Genomic DNA, 18,388 nt, shown 5'->3' on the forward strand with positions numbered 1-18,388 from the left:
CACATGCTCAGTGATTTAACTGATGTTCTTGTCCTGTTGGTGTATTGGGGTGTATCAGGTGGACATACAGTGTAAAGTACAGATGGAGCATTGTGATGGGACAGTCTTATATGTATGGCAAAGGAAAGATCAGAGCACACAACACTTTGCTGGCAGGGAACTTCCCAGGCTACCCTGATGTGCTGGGTGAGGTGGTTGCCACAAGTCAATGGCCCTTCCTCCAACACCGACCAACCTGTTGCACCACATGTGGGCTCATTTACAAGTGATGTTGTGGAAAGTGGCAGACCACCAAGCTCCACCTGACAAGTCGTTTGATGTCACAAAATGTGGATGGGAGATCCAGGATATTCCTGTTCCTGTCATTGCTAAGGGTGACCCAGCACCGTCAGAGCTATGTGACATGGTGCAATATCAATGTAGGGCACAGAGAGTGAGAAGTACATCACTGATGTACTGTAACTGCTCTGGTGAAGATGGTTACTGATGATATGTTCATGCTACAGATGAGGAGTGATGTCAATAAGGAGGATACTTCTAAGGATGATGTAGAACAGGATGTGGGTTGGAGAATACAGATGTAGTTGCAAAAGATACATATTTGCCGTTAGATTATATCATTTTACATTCAGGTTATTATGAATATCAGTTCTAGTGACATGTTAATGACACTTTTCACAAAACAAATTGAATGAAAGGTCAAATTTAACCTTGACCTGACCTTTGACATGATTGGCCTGATATAAAAAAAAACAGGAATGGATTCTACACATATGAAAACCCTAAAAAAAAAGAGGTATTACACAGAGGTATTCTAAGACAAGCGGTTACAAGTAAAAAATTTCCAGGCGTGTGTTTAGTGTCCATTTTGGATATTTTCTTACACACTTGCACTATATTCTGTTTATTGAATTTCATAATACATTTCCTTAGAATCTATGTATGTAAACATGGTTTTAAATCTTTAGGTAATTTACAAAGGAACCCTTTGTGTTCCATCTTTCATTAAAACCGAAGTACATCTTATGTCACATATAGTCACTATGTTGTCACTGCCTGTAATAGAAAAATATTCTAGATATGCTAATTTTAACAACCTTTCTGAACAATATCTAGTCTGAGCTTTATCCCAACCATTTTTCAGAGAGAGAGGGTCAATAATAAGAGATAACCATCAGTTTGAAGTAGAATGCTTCATTCGGATTTTGAAAACTGTGTTTTGGCTTGTGGTTATAAAAGGAGTGATAACACACAGATAGCTACCACCGATGCAAGGCTATCACATTTTTCCTAGCTCTAGGGGTGTATACCTACCCAAAAATCACTATGAGAATTATTCCCCCCAGATGGTACTGATGACCCCATATTTGGGGTCCTGGCTCACGGACTATATCTATGTATCTAAAACTCACACCCAATGCTTGCGGCTGTTGTCTGTCTAGTCTTTGTGTTGAATGGGCTTTCATCCATTTGGTGCTTTTTGTTGCACTGTGCACAAGACTGTTACATGTTTTTATCCATGTCTCTTAAACAATGCTTTTCCCCCCCAATATTTTCTTGAAATTAGCAGATCTACAGGCTCACAACGCCTACCGATGTACAGGCTTTAGTGCTCATGTGGGGCTGTTTTCATGTACCTTGTTTAGTTGCTTATTTCTCTCGCAAAATGTAGCAACATTGATCATTAGTTCTCACTGCGGACAATCACATAATTCCCCCCTCTCTTTGCTTAGAGTTAATAAATTGATAACCAAACTAAATGCCAGTGAGATATTGTCCAAAATTATGTCATAATGAAGTAAGTCAAATATGTTCATTACAATGTTTCCCAGGCACCAATTCATTCACCAATTATTAACTAAAGACAAAATATAATACCAACATAAACACACACCCTCCTCCTCTACAGTGCTTGGCCCATTCCAATCAACAGGATTGCCAGCACTGCAGAGGAGAGACAGGTGACCCCCCCAAACAATTCAACTTGCCCACAGTGTCAATCAATAAACATCTAAAAACCCTTTCAGTCACTGAGTGTTAGAATGTCTTCAGATATATCCATATAAGGACACATGTAATACAACACTACTAAATACTGTTCCCAGCCGGCTTGCTGGTAAATGCATTGGGAAGCAGTTGTGCAGTGTGTGCATGTAAAGTTCCTCATTAATGTCTATAGGGCACGGGTTGCCCCGTGACAATGAATGCTTCTCCCTTCGTGGGTATTTTTATTGGTAACGTTTCTGGGAGGCTCTTACTCAGACCTTACTACCTTAAGGTCGTAAGGTCTACCCACGAAGGGAGAAGCATTCTGGTGTGCAGATTTTATTGTTATTTCAGGTATTAAAAAGCCATCATGTTTAAATCCAATTAAATCCATTCACTTCAGTAACTTCTACTACTAAAGCGAAAATGTCTGGCCGCGGCAAGGGAGGAATTTTCTAGTTCTGAGCTTTGACAGTAAATAAGGCCGCGGGCACCTGTGGTGTCTGCGGTCTCCATCCGATACTTCAGCTGCAAGGACCTTTTTGGTCGAGGAAAGGGAAGCCCTGGCTAAATGTCCAACATGACAGCAGCTTTCGCCTCCCAGTTTGTCCATAACTGGGCAAGGTTGAAATATACCGGGGAGGAGAACCCCCCCACACGGGAGTACGTGGGCAAGGAACTGCTCTTTAAATCTAATCTTGTGAGTGCGAAGGACATATACTCTTTCATTGACTTGCCAAACAGGCGCGAGTTTGAGCTATGTTTTTTCCTTGAAGCGACGCTTCCTGGAGCAATATGCCTTTGACATGCAAGAGGACAAATGGAAGGACTGGTCCATCGAGTCCTCTGTCAGTATTGACACAGTCAATGTTGTGGTTAAGTTCTGGACCGGTCGGGTCTCAGACCATGATGTGGAGCTGTATCTGAAAAGGTACTGTAATATCCTTGGGCAGGCATATAAACCAGTTGATCAGTTTGGAATCTGGTATGGAGTCCGGAAGTACAAGGTGGACATCAGGCGAGACGCCAACAACCAAAGGGTGTCTCTGCCCAGCTCTGTTTCCCTGGGCCCATACAACGGCCAGGTTACCTACCCGGGGCAGGTGGTGAGATGTTTCATCTGCAACAGCACGGAGCATCAAGTCAGAGCCTGTCAGAAGGTAAAATGCAGGAGATGTGGGAATCTGGGCCACAAGTCAAAGGACTGTCAGAATGATGCGGTGTGCACCCTCTGTGGAGAGCGAGGGCACTCCTTTTTCCAGTGCCCCAAATCATACAGCAACAAGGCGAGAGAGCAGAGAAAATCTCAAGCCCAGGAGCAGCAGAGACGAGTCATTGATTTGCTGCGGAGCAGCAGGCAAGTGACTCTACCAGACGGAGCCAGCACTCCACAGCCAGCAGACGGCGATGAGGAGAGCAGCACCCTGCAGGCGGAGCCTGACCTGGCCACACCGAGAGAAGGCGGAGCCACCACTCCACAGTTGGCGGACAGAGAGGAGGAGAGCAGCACCCTGCAGCCGGAGCCAGACCGTGCCACTCCGAGCGCAGAGGAGGAGCTAGGAGGAGACGCAGTAACATCTGAGGTGCCTGGCAGAGCCGAGCCTGCAGCGGGGGTGAAACGGCAGCAGGTACCTGGCAAAGGGCCTGGGAGAGGTCGTGGGAGAGGCAGATTCGCCGCAGCCCGCGTGATGGAAGCCGCATCCAGCTCCAGAGGGGCCTTTGCTCATGGGGGGAACCAGCAGCAACCCCGTCATCATCAACACCCAGAGGCTGCAGCCGCTGCGGAGACGGAGGAGGCTGTCAAACAACTGGAAAAGGCTGTCAAAGACATCCTGCCGCCCTGGTCGGATTCCTCCGGGGTGGGGGATGAGAGGATGATCGACGAGCAACAGCAGGAGGAGCACGACGAGGAGTCCGAGTATGATTCGGCCAGTGAGGAGCCAAGCAACAGCAGCGAGTTAGACTCCAGCGATGGGGAGGAGACCTCCCTGGCCGTGGCTGCAGAAGAGCTGCCAGGGAGGCAAATGCTGGAACCTGAGCCACAATGCGAGGGGCAAGTGAGTGTTAACAATGGCCAGAAGCGACAGCCGTCGCCTCTGGCAAATGTGGACAAAAAACATAGGAGAAAATGATTCTCTGCATAGTACCAACATTTTAACATGTCCAAGCTATCAATAATGACCTGTAACGTGAGAGGGCTAAAATATGCTTTGAATAGAAAAACGAAGATGAACATTCTTAATAACACTGAGTGTGATGTGTTATGTACGCAGGAGATGCGTCTCACTACTCAGGAGGACATTATTGATGTATCTGGCATGTGGGAAAGGGGAACTGCTGTAATATCTATAGGCAATGACATGGCTGATGGTGTTGGTATATTTTTTAAAGGAAAAGCTGAAATTATAAAAAAAATGAGAAATTATCCCAGGGCAAATTTTACTTTTGGACTGTATTTATAAAAATGTAAAAATGAGAATTGTAAATATTTAACGCATATACAGACGTTAAAGATAGAATTCCTGTCTTGCCAGTTGGTCACCGGCAAAGCAGAGAAGGCTTGGCTCTTAAAAAAATGAGCGATTTCTGTGGGGTGAGTGATGTTTTTAGGATGTTGCATCCGACAGCGGTGGCCTTCACTCGCTTTGACAAGAAAGTAAAAACGAGGATAGACCGTATATATATCTCTGAAGGTTTTACCCCTATAATGTATAAAACGCGGGCGTTGGTCAATTCCGATCATCTGGCAGTGGAAGTATCCCTGATTTGTGGAAAAACGGGAAAAAAAGGGTTTTGGAAATTAAATATAAGTTGTTTAAAGAATAATGATGTATTAGCGGAATTAAAAAAGGAAATTATAATTACTAAAAGTTTAAATGTCTTCACTAAATCGTATATTGAATTATGGGAAGCAATGAAAGAACGGCTGAGTTTTTTCTTTAAATATAAATCCAAATTATTAAATCAAGAGCAAAATGAAAAGTATAATAAGCTGATGGTTGATTTTGTAAATCTAAAAACAAAAGAAAATAAAACGGCGGTAGAGAAAGAGAACTTAGATATAATAGAATTATATTGAAATTGAAAAAAAAAATTGACCAAACTAAATGATGTATCGTATTGCCTTCGCCTACAGGCAGGGATGGGTGACTCAGAAGGTCCGTGTGATATAATTAATCTATTTAGTATATATAAAAAGAAACTCCAAAATAAACATATTAGTGTAATCCTAAATGATAATGGACAAATGATAGAGGAGGAGAAGGAGAAAAGAGAAACTATTAGAGAATTGTGTGAACAAATGTATCAGAAAATCTCTATCAATGAATCAAAGCTGCACGCCTTTTTAGATTCCATTGCTTTGGGCGGGGTTGGCCTTAATTCTGCGGGTGGGGAAATAACTAAAAACGAGGTACGGGAAGCAATTTCACAATTAGGTAAGGGTAAGTCACCGGGCCCAGACGGTCTACCTAGTGAACTATACCTGTTTTGTACTGAAGACTTGGTGGATTTGCTAACTAAAGCTCTGAACGATGGAATCAAGGCAGGCAAAATGAATGCATCCTTTTATCATGGAATTATAACGCTAATATATAAAAAAGGGTCATCACATAATTTAGATAATTGGAGACATGTTACACTTATGAACGTTGATTATAAAATACTCGTAAAAATAGTGGTTAATCGGATAAATAACGACTTGGAGGGGATTATTGAAAAGGAACAGACTTGTGCTATTAAGGGAAGGATGATGTGGGATAATTTGGGAATTTTAAGAGACATTACTTGTGATTTTGCAAAGGATGAATTCTTCATTGTAAGCTTGGACCAAAAAAAAGCCTTCGATTTTATTTCTAGAGAGTATTTGTGGGAAGTGTTAAAAGTATATGGTTTTAGACAGGATTTTATTAATATAATTAAGGTGTTGTATGCCGAGTCCACTGTGCAGGTTAACGTAAATGGGGTCTTAACTGAGGCCTTCGCAATTAAGAGGGGGGTCAAACAAGGGTGTCCGCTGTCGGCAGCCCTCTATATTTTAGCAATTAAAACATTATTAAGGAGAATTAAAGACGACAAAAGACTAACAGGAACAAAAACTAGTGGTGGTGAGCGGGTGGTCGTCTTGGCTTATGCCGATGACATCACCATCATAATTAAAAACCAGACAGAATTAGACATTGTTAATGAGCACCTGTCACTGTATGAGGAGGTATCGGGGTCAAAACTGAACCATGACAAAACAGAAGGTGTCTGGTTCGGGAGGAGGCAAGCTCGGCCTATAATTAGTATAAAAGATACAACCACAATGAGAGTTCTGGGCATACAATTTAGTTATAAAAGTTGCTATGAGAAAAACTGGGAGAATAAGGACAAAGAAATAAAAGAAGATTTGGAGAAATGGGTAAACAAAAACTGTAGCTATCGAACAAAGATTTTAATCATAAAACATGTATTGTGGCAAAACTATTATTTTTGGCAACAATTTTTCCTCCTAAGGACCAGACACTAAAAACAATTAATAAAATATTAGTTAATTTTATATGGGGAACTACCAGAGAAGTTACACAAAGAAGCCTGTTGTACAAGAGCAAAAAAGACGGAGGGCTCGGGAATGTGGACCTCGGACTTAAACTAAGAATAGCTTTTTGCAAAAATGTAGCTGCCAGCATGAAAAGAGGAGCTGTGTGGATAGGTGAGGCATTAAGCTGGAACAAAAAGAAGGGTCGTGCAAGGAGCTCTGTGCCTTACTTTAAAATTATGTACGGAGACTTAATTAACAAAGTTGTACATTTAAATATTGACTGGCCTGAAATGGCCAGTAATAATCTATATGTTAAACTAAGTGATGACCTCTATGGTGGCATTTTCCCCTACAAAGGTTTAAACGACTCTCAAAAACAGGTGTGCATTAAAAATATTTGGAATAAAAACATCACTGAAAAAAAGAGGGATGTCATGTGGCTGATCTCAGTGAGGAGACTGGCAGTAAGAGCAGTGGTTAAATGGAGCTGTTTTGTAAAAACTGTTAAATGCCCTATTGGAACTTGTAGTGATGATGAATCTGTAGAACACCTGCTTTTGGATTGTCAGAGGTCACGGTATGTTTGGGATGAAATGGCACAATTTGGTTTTAATATAAATGTCACTCATAATGCTGTTATGTATGGAGTATTTCATGAAAAAATGTCAGCCATGGACCAGGATTTCCATTGGAATGTGGTGGTCACTGTGGTCAACCAGCTGTGGAAAACGCGGTGTGCCATGGTGTTGCACCAGGAGCCTATCTCTGGAGATGTGGTCTTTAGGCAGATCAAAACTGAACTGAAAAGACAAAGGGCAATTGACTCCAGAGAAAAAAGACTGAAGCCATGGCACTTACTGACATTGTGAGAAAAAAAAGAAAGAAAAAAAAATCCACTATTTTTGTATTGAAATATTTATTAATGTATATTATCATGTATTGAAATGTTTAATACGATATTATGTAAATCATGCATACTTTGTAAACTGTATAAATTACAATAAAGTATATTAAAAAGCAAGGGAGGAAAAGGTCTTGGGAAAGGAGGCGCTAAGCGCCATCGCAAAGTGCTCCGTGATAACATCCAGGGAATCACCAAGCCCGCTATCCGTCGTCTGGCTCGCCGTGGCGGTGTGAAGCGTATCTCCGGTCTGATCTACGAGGAGACCCGTGGTGTCCTCAAGGTTTTCCTGGAGAACGTGATTCGTGACACCGTCACCTACACCGAGCACGCCAAGAGAAAGACCGTTACCGCCATGGATGTTGTCTATGCTCTGAAAAGACAGGGACGTACTCTGTACGGTTTCGGAGGTTAATGCTGACTTGATCTACTCTACCAACAACCCAAAGGCTCTTTTAAGAGCCGCCCACACTTTCTTTACAGAGTTTGTAGCGTACCCCGCCCAAAGATGGTCTTTTACTGGTGGTTTAGATGAGGTTTATTTTAAAACCAACAACGTAAAAGCTGTCACAAAAACAAACAAACAATTGGACATTAAACATTTTCAAATTGCAAAAACAATCATTCACATTGAACAACACTATTACTAAACAGACCTTAGACAAATAAAATACATGAACACACTTTAAACAAATGAACATATACCTTGTGCCCATTTAGGCAGGGGGCTAAACCTTTACTGTCAAGCAAGCAGACCTAACCCTGGTGCTGCTGCAAACATTTGAGTCTCTGGCTGAGCAGACAGGTGATAGTAGTGACAAATCAAGCAAAAACCTTCAAAATAAAAGCATCTCAAAAGCTCCTCACAGAAACATGAAATTAACATAAATGCAATGCACCTGAGTGATCTGACACACCAACCCAAATAACAAAATAAAAGCACAGTCCCTTGGGGTCATTTACAGAGTTTATTCCATTATTCAAATATGAGCAATTTAAGGTAGCGAAACCTATATTTAGATTAATGTGTAGTACTTTGCCTCGTATACAGTTGCAGTATACAGAGAACTGATTCATGGACATTGTCTTGACACAATCTCCTTTATCTGACTATCAAGACAGTAAACGTTGAAGGTGTACAACTCACTTCAATGCACATTGAACTTGTGAAAATCTTCCAGCAAACCACGCAATAAATTCCAGGCTGATGATTAATATAACACGAATGTAATAGTTATAAGACTCTTTATATTAAGATGGGCAAACCAAGGCCCATTAGTCCAGCATTTTTCTATATTGTCTAGTCTAGACGTGACTTTATTTGTTATTTTTTTAGGACTTTAACAGTTGAATGCAGATTAAATTCACACCCACCTTTGTGTTTGAATCCCAGCTATAATGAACATGATGAAATGCGATTGTTAAAATACCAAAAGTAAAAGTACAAAAACTGTTTGAAAATAGCAGATCTACTCACAATGTGTCATGATGCCAAGCCTGTAGATCGGCTATTTTCAAATAGCTTAGGTATAAAATAGGGCTGAAGTGGTTAATGTATGTTTTATAATGTAATCATTTGTATCTGCAAAGTAACTGGTAACTTAAGTTTTCGAATAATTGTAGTGGAGTAGAAGTACAATATTTGCCTCTGAGATGTAGTGGAGTAGAAGTAAAAGTACTGGAAATACTCCAATAAAGTAAAAAATCACACCCTGTGTGAAGTGGGCGGTGTCTTGCTAGCTAATCACAATACTGAATGGAGTCAACCAATCATGTACAAAAAATAAATACATTTATTGAAACACTCTTTATGATGGAAGAAACCATAACTTTTTTAAGTTATGGTTTCTTATATAGGGCTATGCACATGTGTCATGTGACACTGGCCAATCACAGTCCTGAATAGACTGTGATTGGCCAATCACGGTGCAGGGTTAGGCGGGGTACATTTGTGGCCAATCACAGCGCAGGATTTGTTGTACAAATATCCAAACCTTACTTATAGGGGCGGTTTCACCGCCCAAAAATACCTCCAAATTGTGATTGTCTGATTATACTGTATAAATTATGCATCGATAGAAAGTGTGTTACAAGTTACAACTGCTGTCTGGATTGAAATTGGAGCGTGGAATATAACTATTAATTCCAATTAAAACATGAATTTACCCTAAACGTTTTTATACTTTATCCTTAGTCTATATTTTAGCGGGACAAATAGATGCAGGCGGTAAAACATTATGCAGAGACAAAGACAGTGTAAAACACCTCCCTCTGTGGGTCACATAGTAGGCAGTGGCACCAATCATGTGCTGGGAGTAGCACACCTCATTTGCATTGGCCTGGTCTAAATACTGGTGCGACGCCGGACCAACGTTACTTCTTTTCTTCATCCAAATGAGAAAGAACCATGCCTGAACCCGCCAAGCCAGCGCCCAAGAAGGGCTCCAAGAAAGCCGTCACCAAGTCCGCTGTCAAGGGCGGCAAGAAACGCAGAAAGTCCAGGAAGGAGAGCTACGCCATTTACATCTACAAGGTCATGAAGCAGGTCCATCCTGACACCGGTATCTCCTCCAAGGCCATGGGCATCATGAATTCCTTTGTTAACGACATCTTTGAGCGCATTGCCGGTGAAGCCTCCAAACTGGCTAACTACAACAAGCGCCGCACCATCTCATCCAGGGAGATCCAGACGGCCGTGCGCCTGCTGCTCCCCGGTGAGCTGGCCAAGCACGCCGTGTCTGAGGGCACCAAGGCTGTGACTAAGTACACCAGCTCCAAGTAAACTGTGGTAGTCTGCTCTAAACACAAAGGTCCTTTTAAGGACCACTCATCTTTTCAAGAAAGAGTTGATCCGCACTGTTTAAATTAGCTTTTTATTCATCTTAGAAGCACTTTTGTAATGGGTTGCTGAAGTACAAGATGACAGCCATACATGTAATGACCAAGTGACCAACGCTATTCGTATCTTCACTTGACAGATTGTGGCAATATATTTTATTAAAAAATATGTATCCTTGGTATTTTTCGGCTCGTGTAAAATGCCTATTCACAGAGCAGACAGACATCTAGACTAGCACGGTGGCGAAGTGCTACATTTATTTAGTTAATGCATAGACTTTAATTACAGATGCGTGTTCCTAAAGATGGTGAACTGCCGTGTATTAAAATGTGATTATAGCTTCAGCTTTGGCTGTCGGTTCAGACATATAGAGTTATTCTGTTAAATATTGTGTGTGTGTATATATATATATATATATATATATATATATATATATATATATATTTTTTACCGGGACACCAATGTATTTTCATGCCAGAGTACTTCACAGATTGTGTTGGCTAGATGTCAATTTACTCTGCTATTTACTCTAATCTATTGGATACTATAGGCATACAGACCAAAACATAGAGTCAAAAGGAATATGGGCATGATAGCATTATTTTACTTCATCCATTTTCATTCAAAACATTCTAGCTGTCAACATTTGTAATATTAAGTTAGACCTACTAGCAGTCTAGCACAGACCTCTTTCACAGCAGTCATTTTGACAGCTGAACACTGGTCATGGCATTGTAATTAATTTAGGTGTCAGTGGTGGCCAGCTAATGTACATTAACACATTTAACTGAAACACATGTGGTGTTTATTTTCCTCTGCTGTGCTCCTTGGCTACCGTATTCCTTTTGATAAAATTAAAGAAGATATATTGTATACCCATATTGCCATTATGAAGCAATCTGGGTATACATGTGCTTTGTAAATAAATGGTGTGCTGTGTTTATACATTTTAAACTGATGATAATAATTATGTAATATGCCATATGTTTTGTAAATGGCACCATTGGAAAAGTGGAGCTTGCTCTCAACTGGCCATCCTCTCATAAGTCTCCATGCCACAGGGAAGGACAACAGCAGCACTGTGTTTGCAGACACTGGAAAGTTTGAAATTTAAAACAAAACGCTTTGGAAAGAGGATCTGTTTAACTGTTGTTCCAAAGTCAGACATCTCAGCTTGATCTGCAGCAAATAGGGAAGTGGATATTCTATGTTTAAACTATTTTAAACGACAAATGACAGAGGAAAGCTGGCAAACTCCTCTCCTTGTAATGGTGTATATGTGAGGTTTTTAACGTCTCCAAACAAAACGCAGGAGTCCTCAGCGCTCCACATGATTTGATTATGAAGTGAAACTTGTCTGCTATCTGCTCCATTTGTTGTTTTGACTTAAATCCATTTCTACGTCTGTATTTTATCTGGTTTTAGTTGTGGAGAAAACACAAGTGTCTCAGTATTCTGCTGCACACAGAGCACTGACCCAGTGGGTTGAGTCTACATGGTTCTCACACATCCTTTAAGTTTCACCCCCTCCTCCACTATTCCATCAGTCTCTACTTAGCGTTTAGTTCAGTGCATCTGAAACACCAACCAGAAGACAATGGCAGAAGTCGCTCCAGCCCCAGCTACCTCCCCGGTTAAAGTAGCCAAGAAGAAGACCGCGGCCAAGCCCGTGAAAGTCGGTCCCAGCGTCCAGGAGCTCATCGTCAAGGCTGTGAGCGCCTCCAAGGAGAGGAGCGGCGTGTCTCTGGCCGCCCTCAAGAAGGCTCTAGCCGCCGGTGGCTACGACGTGGAGAAGAAAAACAGCCGCGTCAAGATCGCCGTGAAGAGCCTGGTGGCAAAGGGCACCCTGCTCCAGACCAAGGGTACCGGCGCGTCTGGATCCTTCAAGCTTAACAAGAAGACAGAAGAAAAAGTAAAGAAACCCGCTAAGAAGACAGTCAAACCCAAGAAGCCGGCTGCCAAGAAACCCGCCGTGGCAAAGAAATCCCCCAAGAAGGCAGCAGCCAAGAAGCCCGCAGCCGCTAAGAAATCTCCCAAGAAGGTAAAGAAGCCCGCAGCTGCAAAGAAACCAGCAGCCAAGAGTCCCAAGAAGGTGGCCAAGAGTCCCAAGAAGGTGGCGAAGCCCGCTGCCGTTAAGAAAGTACCAGCAAAGAAGGCAGCCAAGCCCAAGGCGGCAAAACCCAAGAAGACAGCCACTAAGAAGAAGTAAACATTCACATAGCAACCTGTACATCCCACAAAGGTTCTTTTAAGAGCCACCCACAACTTTATTTAAAGAGTTCCTTTTTCTATTGTTTTATGTCTTGGCGCTGACATTTATTAACTCAACTGAGCAAAGAGAGTGGGGCGGATTATGTGATTGTCAGGAGTGAGAACTAATGACCAATGTTGCCAGATTGAGAGAGAAATGAGCAACTAAACAAGGTCTATGAAACTAGCCCCAAAAGAGGCCTCACGAGCGATAAAGCCTGCACACAGGCGTTGTGAGCTTGTAGATCGACTATTTTCAAGAAAATCGGGGGGGGGGGGTAATATATATAATAAATAATATAAATGTGCATGCATATTCAATATGAATTCCCTAATTAACTTGGCATATATCTACATACTGATCACACCGAAACGGCATTATGTTCAACAAACAGTTTTACTTTGGATTATATTACAACTTAATAACATTAATTATAACAATTGTATTAACAATGTAATATTGTCACACGTCACTCTAAAGTCCCAGTAATGTTTTAAAATGTGTTCATCATTACAATGGACCCTATTCACAGCAGCCTGTTCATGTTTGTTAGTTGTGCTTTTTATTTAGCTTGACCACTAATACTGACAATGTTATTTTAGTAGCACTATATACAGATGCCAGATTTAAAGCTTTAAAGTTATACTTTGTAGCACCAAATCATTGTCCTTTACTTATGCGACCATTTACCATGTCGTCTCTGATTATACACTTTGTAAAATAAATCACCCATGAAGGATGAAGAGATGACTGATAACTGTCTAAAACTGGTCATTGACTGAGAGACGCCGTCTTTCTCTGATTGGTCTCTGGTCAGGAACCTCCTTGTTTGGGGAGGAACCACAGTTTAGACTGGCAGGAACCGATCACGGCACGAGTCTAGTGCTGATTGGTGGGGCGCTCATACACAGTCAGCCCGCGCTCTCATTTATGGTCAGGAACCTCCTTCTCTGGGAGGAAACGTTCACGCCACTAGTAGTGATTGGAGGGGCGCTCATACACACTCACCCCGCGCTCTCACTCATATTTATGATTGGTGGGGCGCACACAGACAGCACTGAGTTGAAGATATAAAAAGTTTCGTCGTGTTCCTATTCTCCAGCACATTTCTTCGTAGTCTATCTCAAGAAATAAAATAGGAAAATGTCAGGACGAGGCAAAACCGGAGGGAAGTCCAGGGCGAAGGCCAAGACCCGCTCATCTCGTGCCGGACTACAGTTCCCTGTCGGTCGTGTTCACAGGCTGCTGCGTAAAGGAAACTATGCCCAGCGTGTCGGTGCCGGCGCCCCGGTCTATCTGGCGGCGGTTCTCGAGTACCTGACCGCCGAGATCCTGGAGCTGGCTGGAAACGCTGCCCGCGATAACAAGAAGTCTCGCATCATCCCCCGTCATCTCCAGCTGGCCGTCCGCAACGACGAGGAGCTCAACAGGCTGCTGGGTGGAGTGACCATCGCTCAGGGCGGTGTGCTGCCTAACATCCAGGCTGTTCTGCTCCCCAAGAAGACTGAGAAAGCCGCCAAGAAATAAATCTGCGTTCAACGTACCCCACAAAGGCTCTTTTAAGAGCCACCCACTCTTTCAATCAAAGATTAATTCTATTCCATTCTATATAGACCGTATGTGCACAGTTTATATAAACTGACTGCATAATGCTGTGGTGTAAAGTAAGCCAATACATTAAACCCAAATACTGTATTTATGTACTATCCAGCATTAGTCATTTATTAGACGCTTTTATCAATAAGTGCATTCAACATAGGTAGGGAATGAAACTACTAATCGCCAGAAGCATTATTTTGTATGTTTTTTATTTATTTTGCTGGAGTATTTTCAATACTTTACTTCTACTCTAGTCTACTGCATAACAGGCAAATACTGTACTTTTACTCCACGATTATTTGAAAACGTACTAGTTACTTTGCATATTGTATTATAAAACCTACATTAACCACTTCAGCCCTATTTTATACATAGGCCATTTGAAAATATCCGATCTACAAGCTCATTGTAGATCTGCTATTATCAAATATTTTAGTACTTTTGGTACGTTAAGTATATTGTGATGGCAATACTTTTGTACTTTTACTCAAGTATCATTTTGAACACAGGCCTTTTACTTGTATCAGAGTATTTTTATATTGTGGTATTGCTACTTTTACTTCAGTAAAATATCTGAATACTTCTTCCACCACATATTATATGATCGTAATGACTTGCAGGTATTTAATATCCTTTACATATTTATAGTTAGAGCCACATTGCATGGATTACATCAGTGCCTATTATTCACTTGCCTAAATGCCAGGATTGAGGTAGATCTCAATCCACAATTATTTGTAGTAAAAGCAGTTATTGTCCATATTGGAAGTTGACACTTATTTGACCACGTTAATGAGTGTTACATTTTAATGTAATTAAGACAAGATATGCCTACTTATAATTCTTATTCACCATAATCATGTTGTTTTGTCACTCAAGGAAAAATGTTTATTTATTTGCCCCATGTCATAAAACACAAAGCAATGTATTTTCACTTTAATGTAAACTAGTATTCATAGTATTATCTATTACAGCAGCTCAGTATGAAGTTTGTAAGAGATCCCCCTCCTCCAATCGGTACCAGTGACGTATGGTACCTCCCCAAATAAGGAGGTTCCTGGCCGCTGACCAATCAGAGAACGACGGCGTCTGAAGAAGCGCTAATAAAAGGCAGCAGTTTGCGCCGTTCCTACATTACTACTCTCTCAACCTCGTTCAGACTCAGAGAAGCCATGGCAAGAACCAAGCAGACCGCTCGTAAGTCCACCGGTGGCAAAGCCCCCAGGAAGCAGCTCGCCACCAAGGCAGCGCGTAAGAGCGCACCGGCAACCGGTGGAGTGAAGAAGCCTCACCGTTACAGGCCTGGTACTGTGGCTCTGAGAGAGATCCGTCGTTACCAGAAATCTACCGAGCTGCTGATCCGTAAGCTGCCCTTCCAGCGCCTGGTGAGGGAGATCGCCCAGGACTTTAAGACCGACCTGCGCTTCCAGAGCTCCGCCGTCATGGCTCTCCAGGAGTCAGCCGAGGCTTATTTGGTCGGTCTGTTTGAAGACACCAACCTGTGCGCCATTCACGCCAAGAGGGTGACTATCATGCCCAAAGACATCCAGCTGGCCCGTCGTATCCGCGGAGAACGTGCTTAAACTACTCTGTCACTATCATAAACTCAACGGCTCTTTTAAGAGCCACCCACTTCTTTACTAAAGACCTTTCCACTAATAGATATTTTGTAATTTAACATAATTTTTTTTTGTAAAAAAAAAAAAAAGTCCGCACGATCCTGGAAGACCAACTCTCACTCCCCCAAATATATATGATTATTTATCTATTATGAAACCCCCACAAATGCACTAATATGGACACATACAGAAAAGAAGTTTGTGTAAATGAAAACAAATCAACGCCTTTATGAAATTAGTGTTTAAATTCAAATTTATTTGTAATTGGTAAAAAAAAAAAATGGGTGTGAACACAGGTTTTGCATAGACGGATAACATGATTGATCTCTGCTTCCCCTAGCCTACTGTATGGAATTTTTACAAATCAGAGTTGTAGAGTAACTAAGTACATTTACTCAAGTACTGTACTTAAGTACAATATAGCGGTATTTTACTTGATTTTCAATACTTTTACTTCTACTCCACTACATCTCAGAGGCAAATATTGTACTTTTACTCCATTACAATTATTTGAACACTTTAGTTACTAGTAACTTTGCAGATATAAATTATTATATTATAAAACATAATACCTTAACCACTTTAGCCCTGTTTTTTAAGAGGCTTTTAGAAAATAGCCGATCTACAAGCTCACAAAGTGTCGCATCGCGAGGCGTTGTGAGCATGTAGATCGGCTATTTTCAAACATTTTAGTACTTTTACTTTTGGTACTTTAAGTATATTAAATTGACTTGTAACAGAGTATTTCTACATTGCAGTATTGATACTTTTACTTAAATAGAAAATGTGAGTACTTTTTCCACCACTGGTACAAATACATAAATAATAGCCGTTTCTCACTTAAGGCTAGTGATATCAGATTGTTTCCATCATGGAAAATGATCACCGCAGAGTTAAATGTAACGTGATTGACATATGCTGGTGTAATGGGTGTAGTGCAGTCAAATGCGAAATACAATTGAAAATGTCCAATACTGTGTGTGTGTGTGTGTGTGTGTGTGTGTGTGTGTGTGTGTGTGTGTGTGTGTGTGTGTGTGTGTGTGTGTGTGTGTGTGTGTGTGTGTGTGTGTGTGTGCGTGCGTGCGTGCGTGCGTGCGTGCGTGCGTGCGTGCGTGCGTGCGTGCGTGCGTGCGTGCGTGCGTGCGTGCGTGCGTGTGTGTGTGTGTGTGGCTCTACCAGTGATTCTCAACCATTTTAATTTGAAGGACCCCCAGTTTGACAGGTATTAAGCTAACAAATAGGGTCCATTTGTACACTCTCAGAGTTACAGACCCATAAGGGTCCATTTGGTTCCTAACTATCCATCATTTAGCTGGGGACCCCCTGTAACTCCCCACTTTGAGAACCAATGGTATACGCAATTGTCATCTAGGCTATACAACTATTAGGCCTGAATAAAATGTCCATTTGAGGAAACTGTAAATGGAAGAACACATACCTGATGTCACACTGCTGTTGAGTGCAACCTTCCTTTTAAAGGTAATTTACACTTTCCCATGGCAACAAGGAAGAATTTTTGATGGTGTGGTGTGACTGAGAATGAGGAAATTTGACATCTAACCCTGGCATCAACAATGAACAAAACATTCATGTTTGTCAGCATCACAACGGCCTCTAGCTTCCTCCTTTTCCCAAAGCATCACTCCAGTGCAGGCTACGAGAGAGAGGTTGATACTGTAGTGAATGAAGGCAGATGGCTGTTCGTATCATGTATTTGGAAATTATTCTACTTTTATCCGGGGCTGTTTGCACATGCTCATGTGCAAGTAAGTATTCAGCTTATATCTTATTTCACCAATGTTCAGTAGTTTTACACACAGGGCAAACTTTGTAGCACTGTGTTTACTATTCTCACATCATTGTCAAAAATCATTAAGAAAACAAAAATGTCACCCTGTTTTAGGAACTCATGTCATACGCCTTGGCTATGGATGCTTTCAGAACAAAGATGCTAGAATGTATCTGACTCTGGATGATGATGAGATGGGTTATGTAGATTTCAAGAAAGGACAGGTCATCTGGGACAGCCGGATCCCACATGCCTCCCTTGTGCCTACCTGGCTTTCCCAGTCTGCATTGGGTGCCAGAGAAGAGTGCAGACACAGAGTAACGACTTGGATGCATAGATGCAAATCAGGCTTAACCTATGTCAACTGTAAGTGTTTTTTTGTTTTTTATCAACAGGTCACTGATGGGGTCCACTGAATATCCACTGTTACGAGAGACACTGTTTCATTTCATGACGATTAAAATGTATTATTTGGTATTATAGCTGCCCCTGAAACTGTGATCTACTCCAAAGATGAAGTGATGGAGGAGGTGGAGAACACTCTCATCTGCTTTGTCAACCACTTTTCCCCTCCTTTCATCAAAGTAAAGTGGACTAAGGATGACGTGGAAGTCCCTGCAGACGATTCTATGGTCCGATACCTGGGAAACCCTGATGGGACCTTCCGTCACATCTCCACCCTGCGCTTCACCCCTCAGGAAGGAGACATCTATGCATGCACTGTGGAGCAGGAGGCCCTGCAGGAGCCTGAGACTAGGTTCTGGGGTGAGAACTCAAAATGTTTATATCCAACTGAACAAATGAATTCATATTGCCAAATCATCATTTCACTTCTCTTTAAGTTATAATGAACACCTGTATTCTACAAGCAAAGCATTGATG

The 18,388-nt window shown here is 41.7% G+C and overlaps 4 protein-coding genes across 4 annotated transcripts; all 4 read left to right on the plus strand.

The window, feature by feature from the left end:
• Positions 1-9,816: 9,816 nt before the first annotated feature.
• On the plus strand, positions 9,817-10,191 carry LOC308098768 (histone H2B-like; the record flags this gene model as incomplete). The annotated part of the gene is made up of 1 exon (XM_080447199.1): positions 9,817-10,191. One exon carries the CDS (start codon positions 9,817-9,819, stop codon positions 10,189-10,191), a length of 375 nt encoding a protein of 124 aa, XP_080303325.1.
• Positions 10,192-11,845: 1,654 nt separating this feature from the next.
• LOC308098746 (histone H1-like) lies at positions 11,846-12,457 on the plus strand (the record flags this gene model as incomplete). The annotated part of the gene is made up of 1 exon (XM_080447177.1): positions 11,846-12,457. The coding sequence occupies one exon, from the start codon at positions 11,846-11,848 to the stop codon at positions 12,455-12,457; it is 612 nt and encodes a 203-aa protein (XP_080303303.1).
• Positions 12,458-13,642: 1,185 nt separating this feature from the next.
• LOC308098762 (histone H2A-like) lies at positions 13,643-14,026 on the plus strand (the record flags this gene model as incomplete). Its single annotated transcript, XM_080447193.1, has 1 exon — positions 13,643-14,026. One exon carries the CDS (start codon positions 13,643-13,645, stop codon positions 14,024-14,026), a length of 384 nt encoding a protein of 127 aa, XP_080303319.1.
• Positions 14,027-15,270: 1,244 nt separating this feature from the next.
• On the plus strand, positions 15,271-15,681 carry LOC308098755 (histone H3.2; the record flags this gene model as incomplete). The annotated part of the gene is made up of 1 exon (XM_080447186.1): positions 15,271-15,681. One exon carries the CDS (start codon positions 15,271-15,273, stop codon positions 15,679-15,681), a length of 411 nt encoding a protein of 136 aa, XP_080303312.1.
• Positions 15,682-18,388: the final 2,707 nt, after the last annotated feature.

Source organism: Gymnoscopelus braueri (assembly GCF_963280865.1).
Source record: "Gymnoscopelus braueri genome assembly, chromosome: 13".
Taxonomy (NCBI): domain Eukaryota; kingdom Metazoa; phylum Chordata; class Actinopteri; order Myctophiformes; family Myctophidae; genus Gymnoscopelus; species Gymnoscopelus braueri.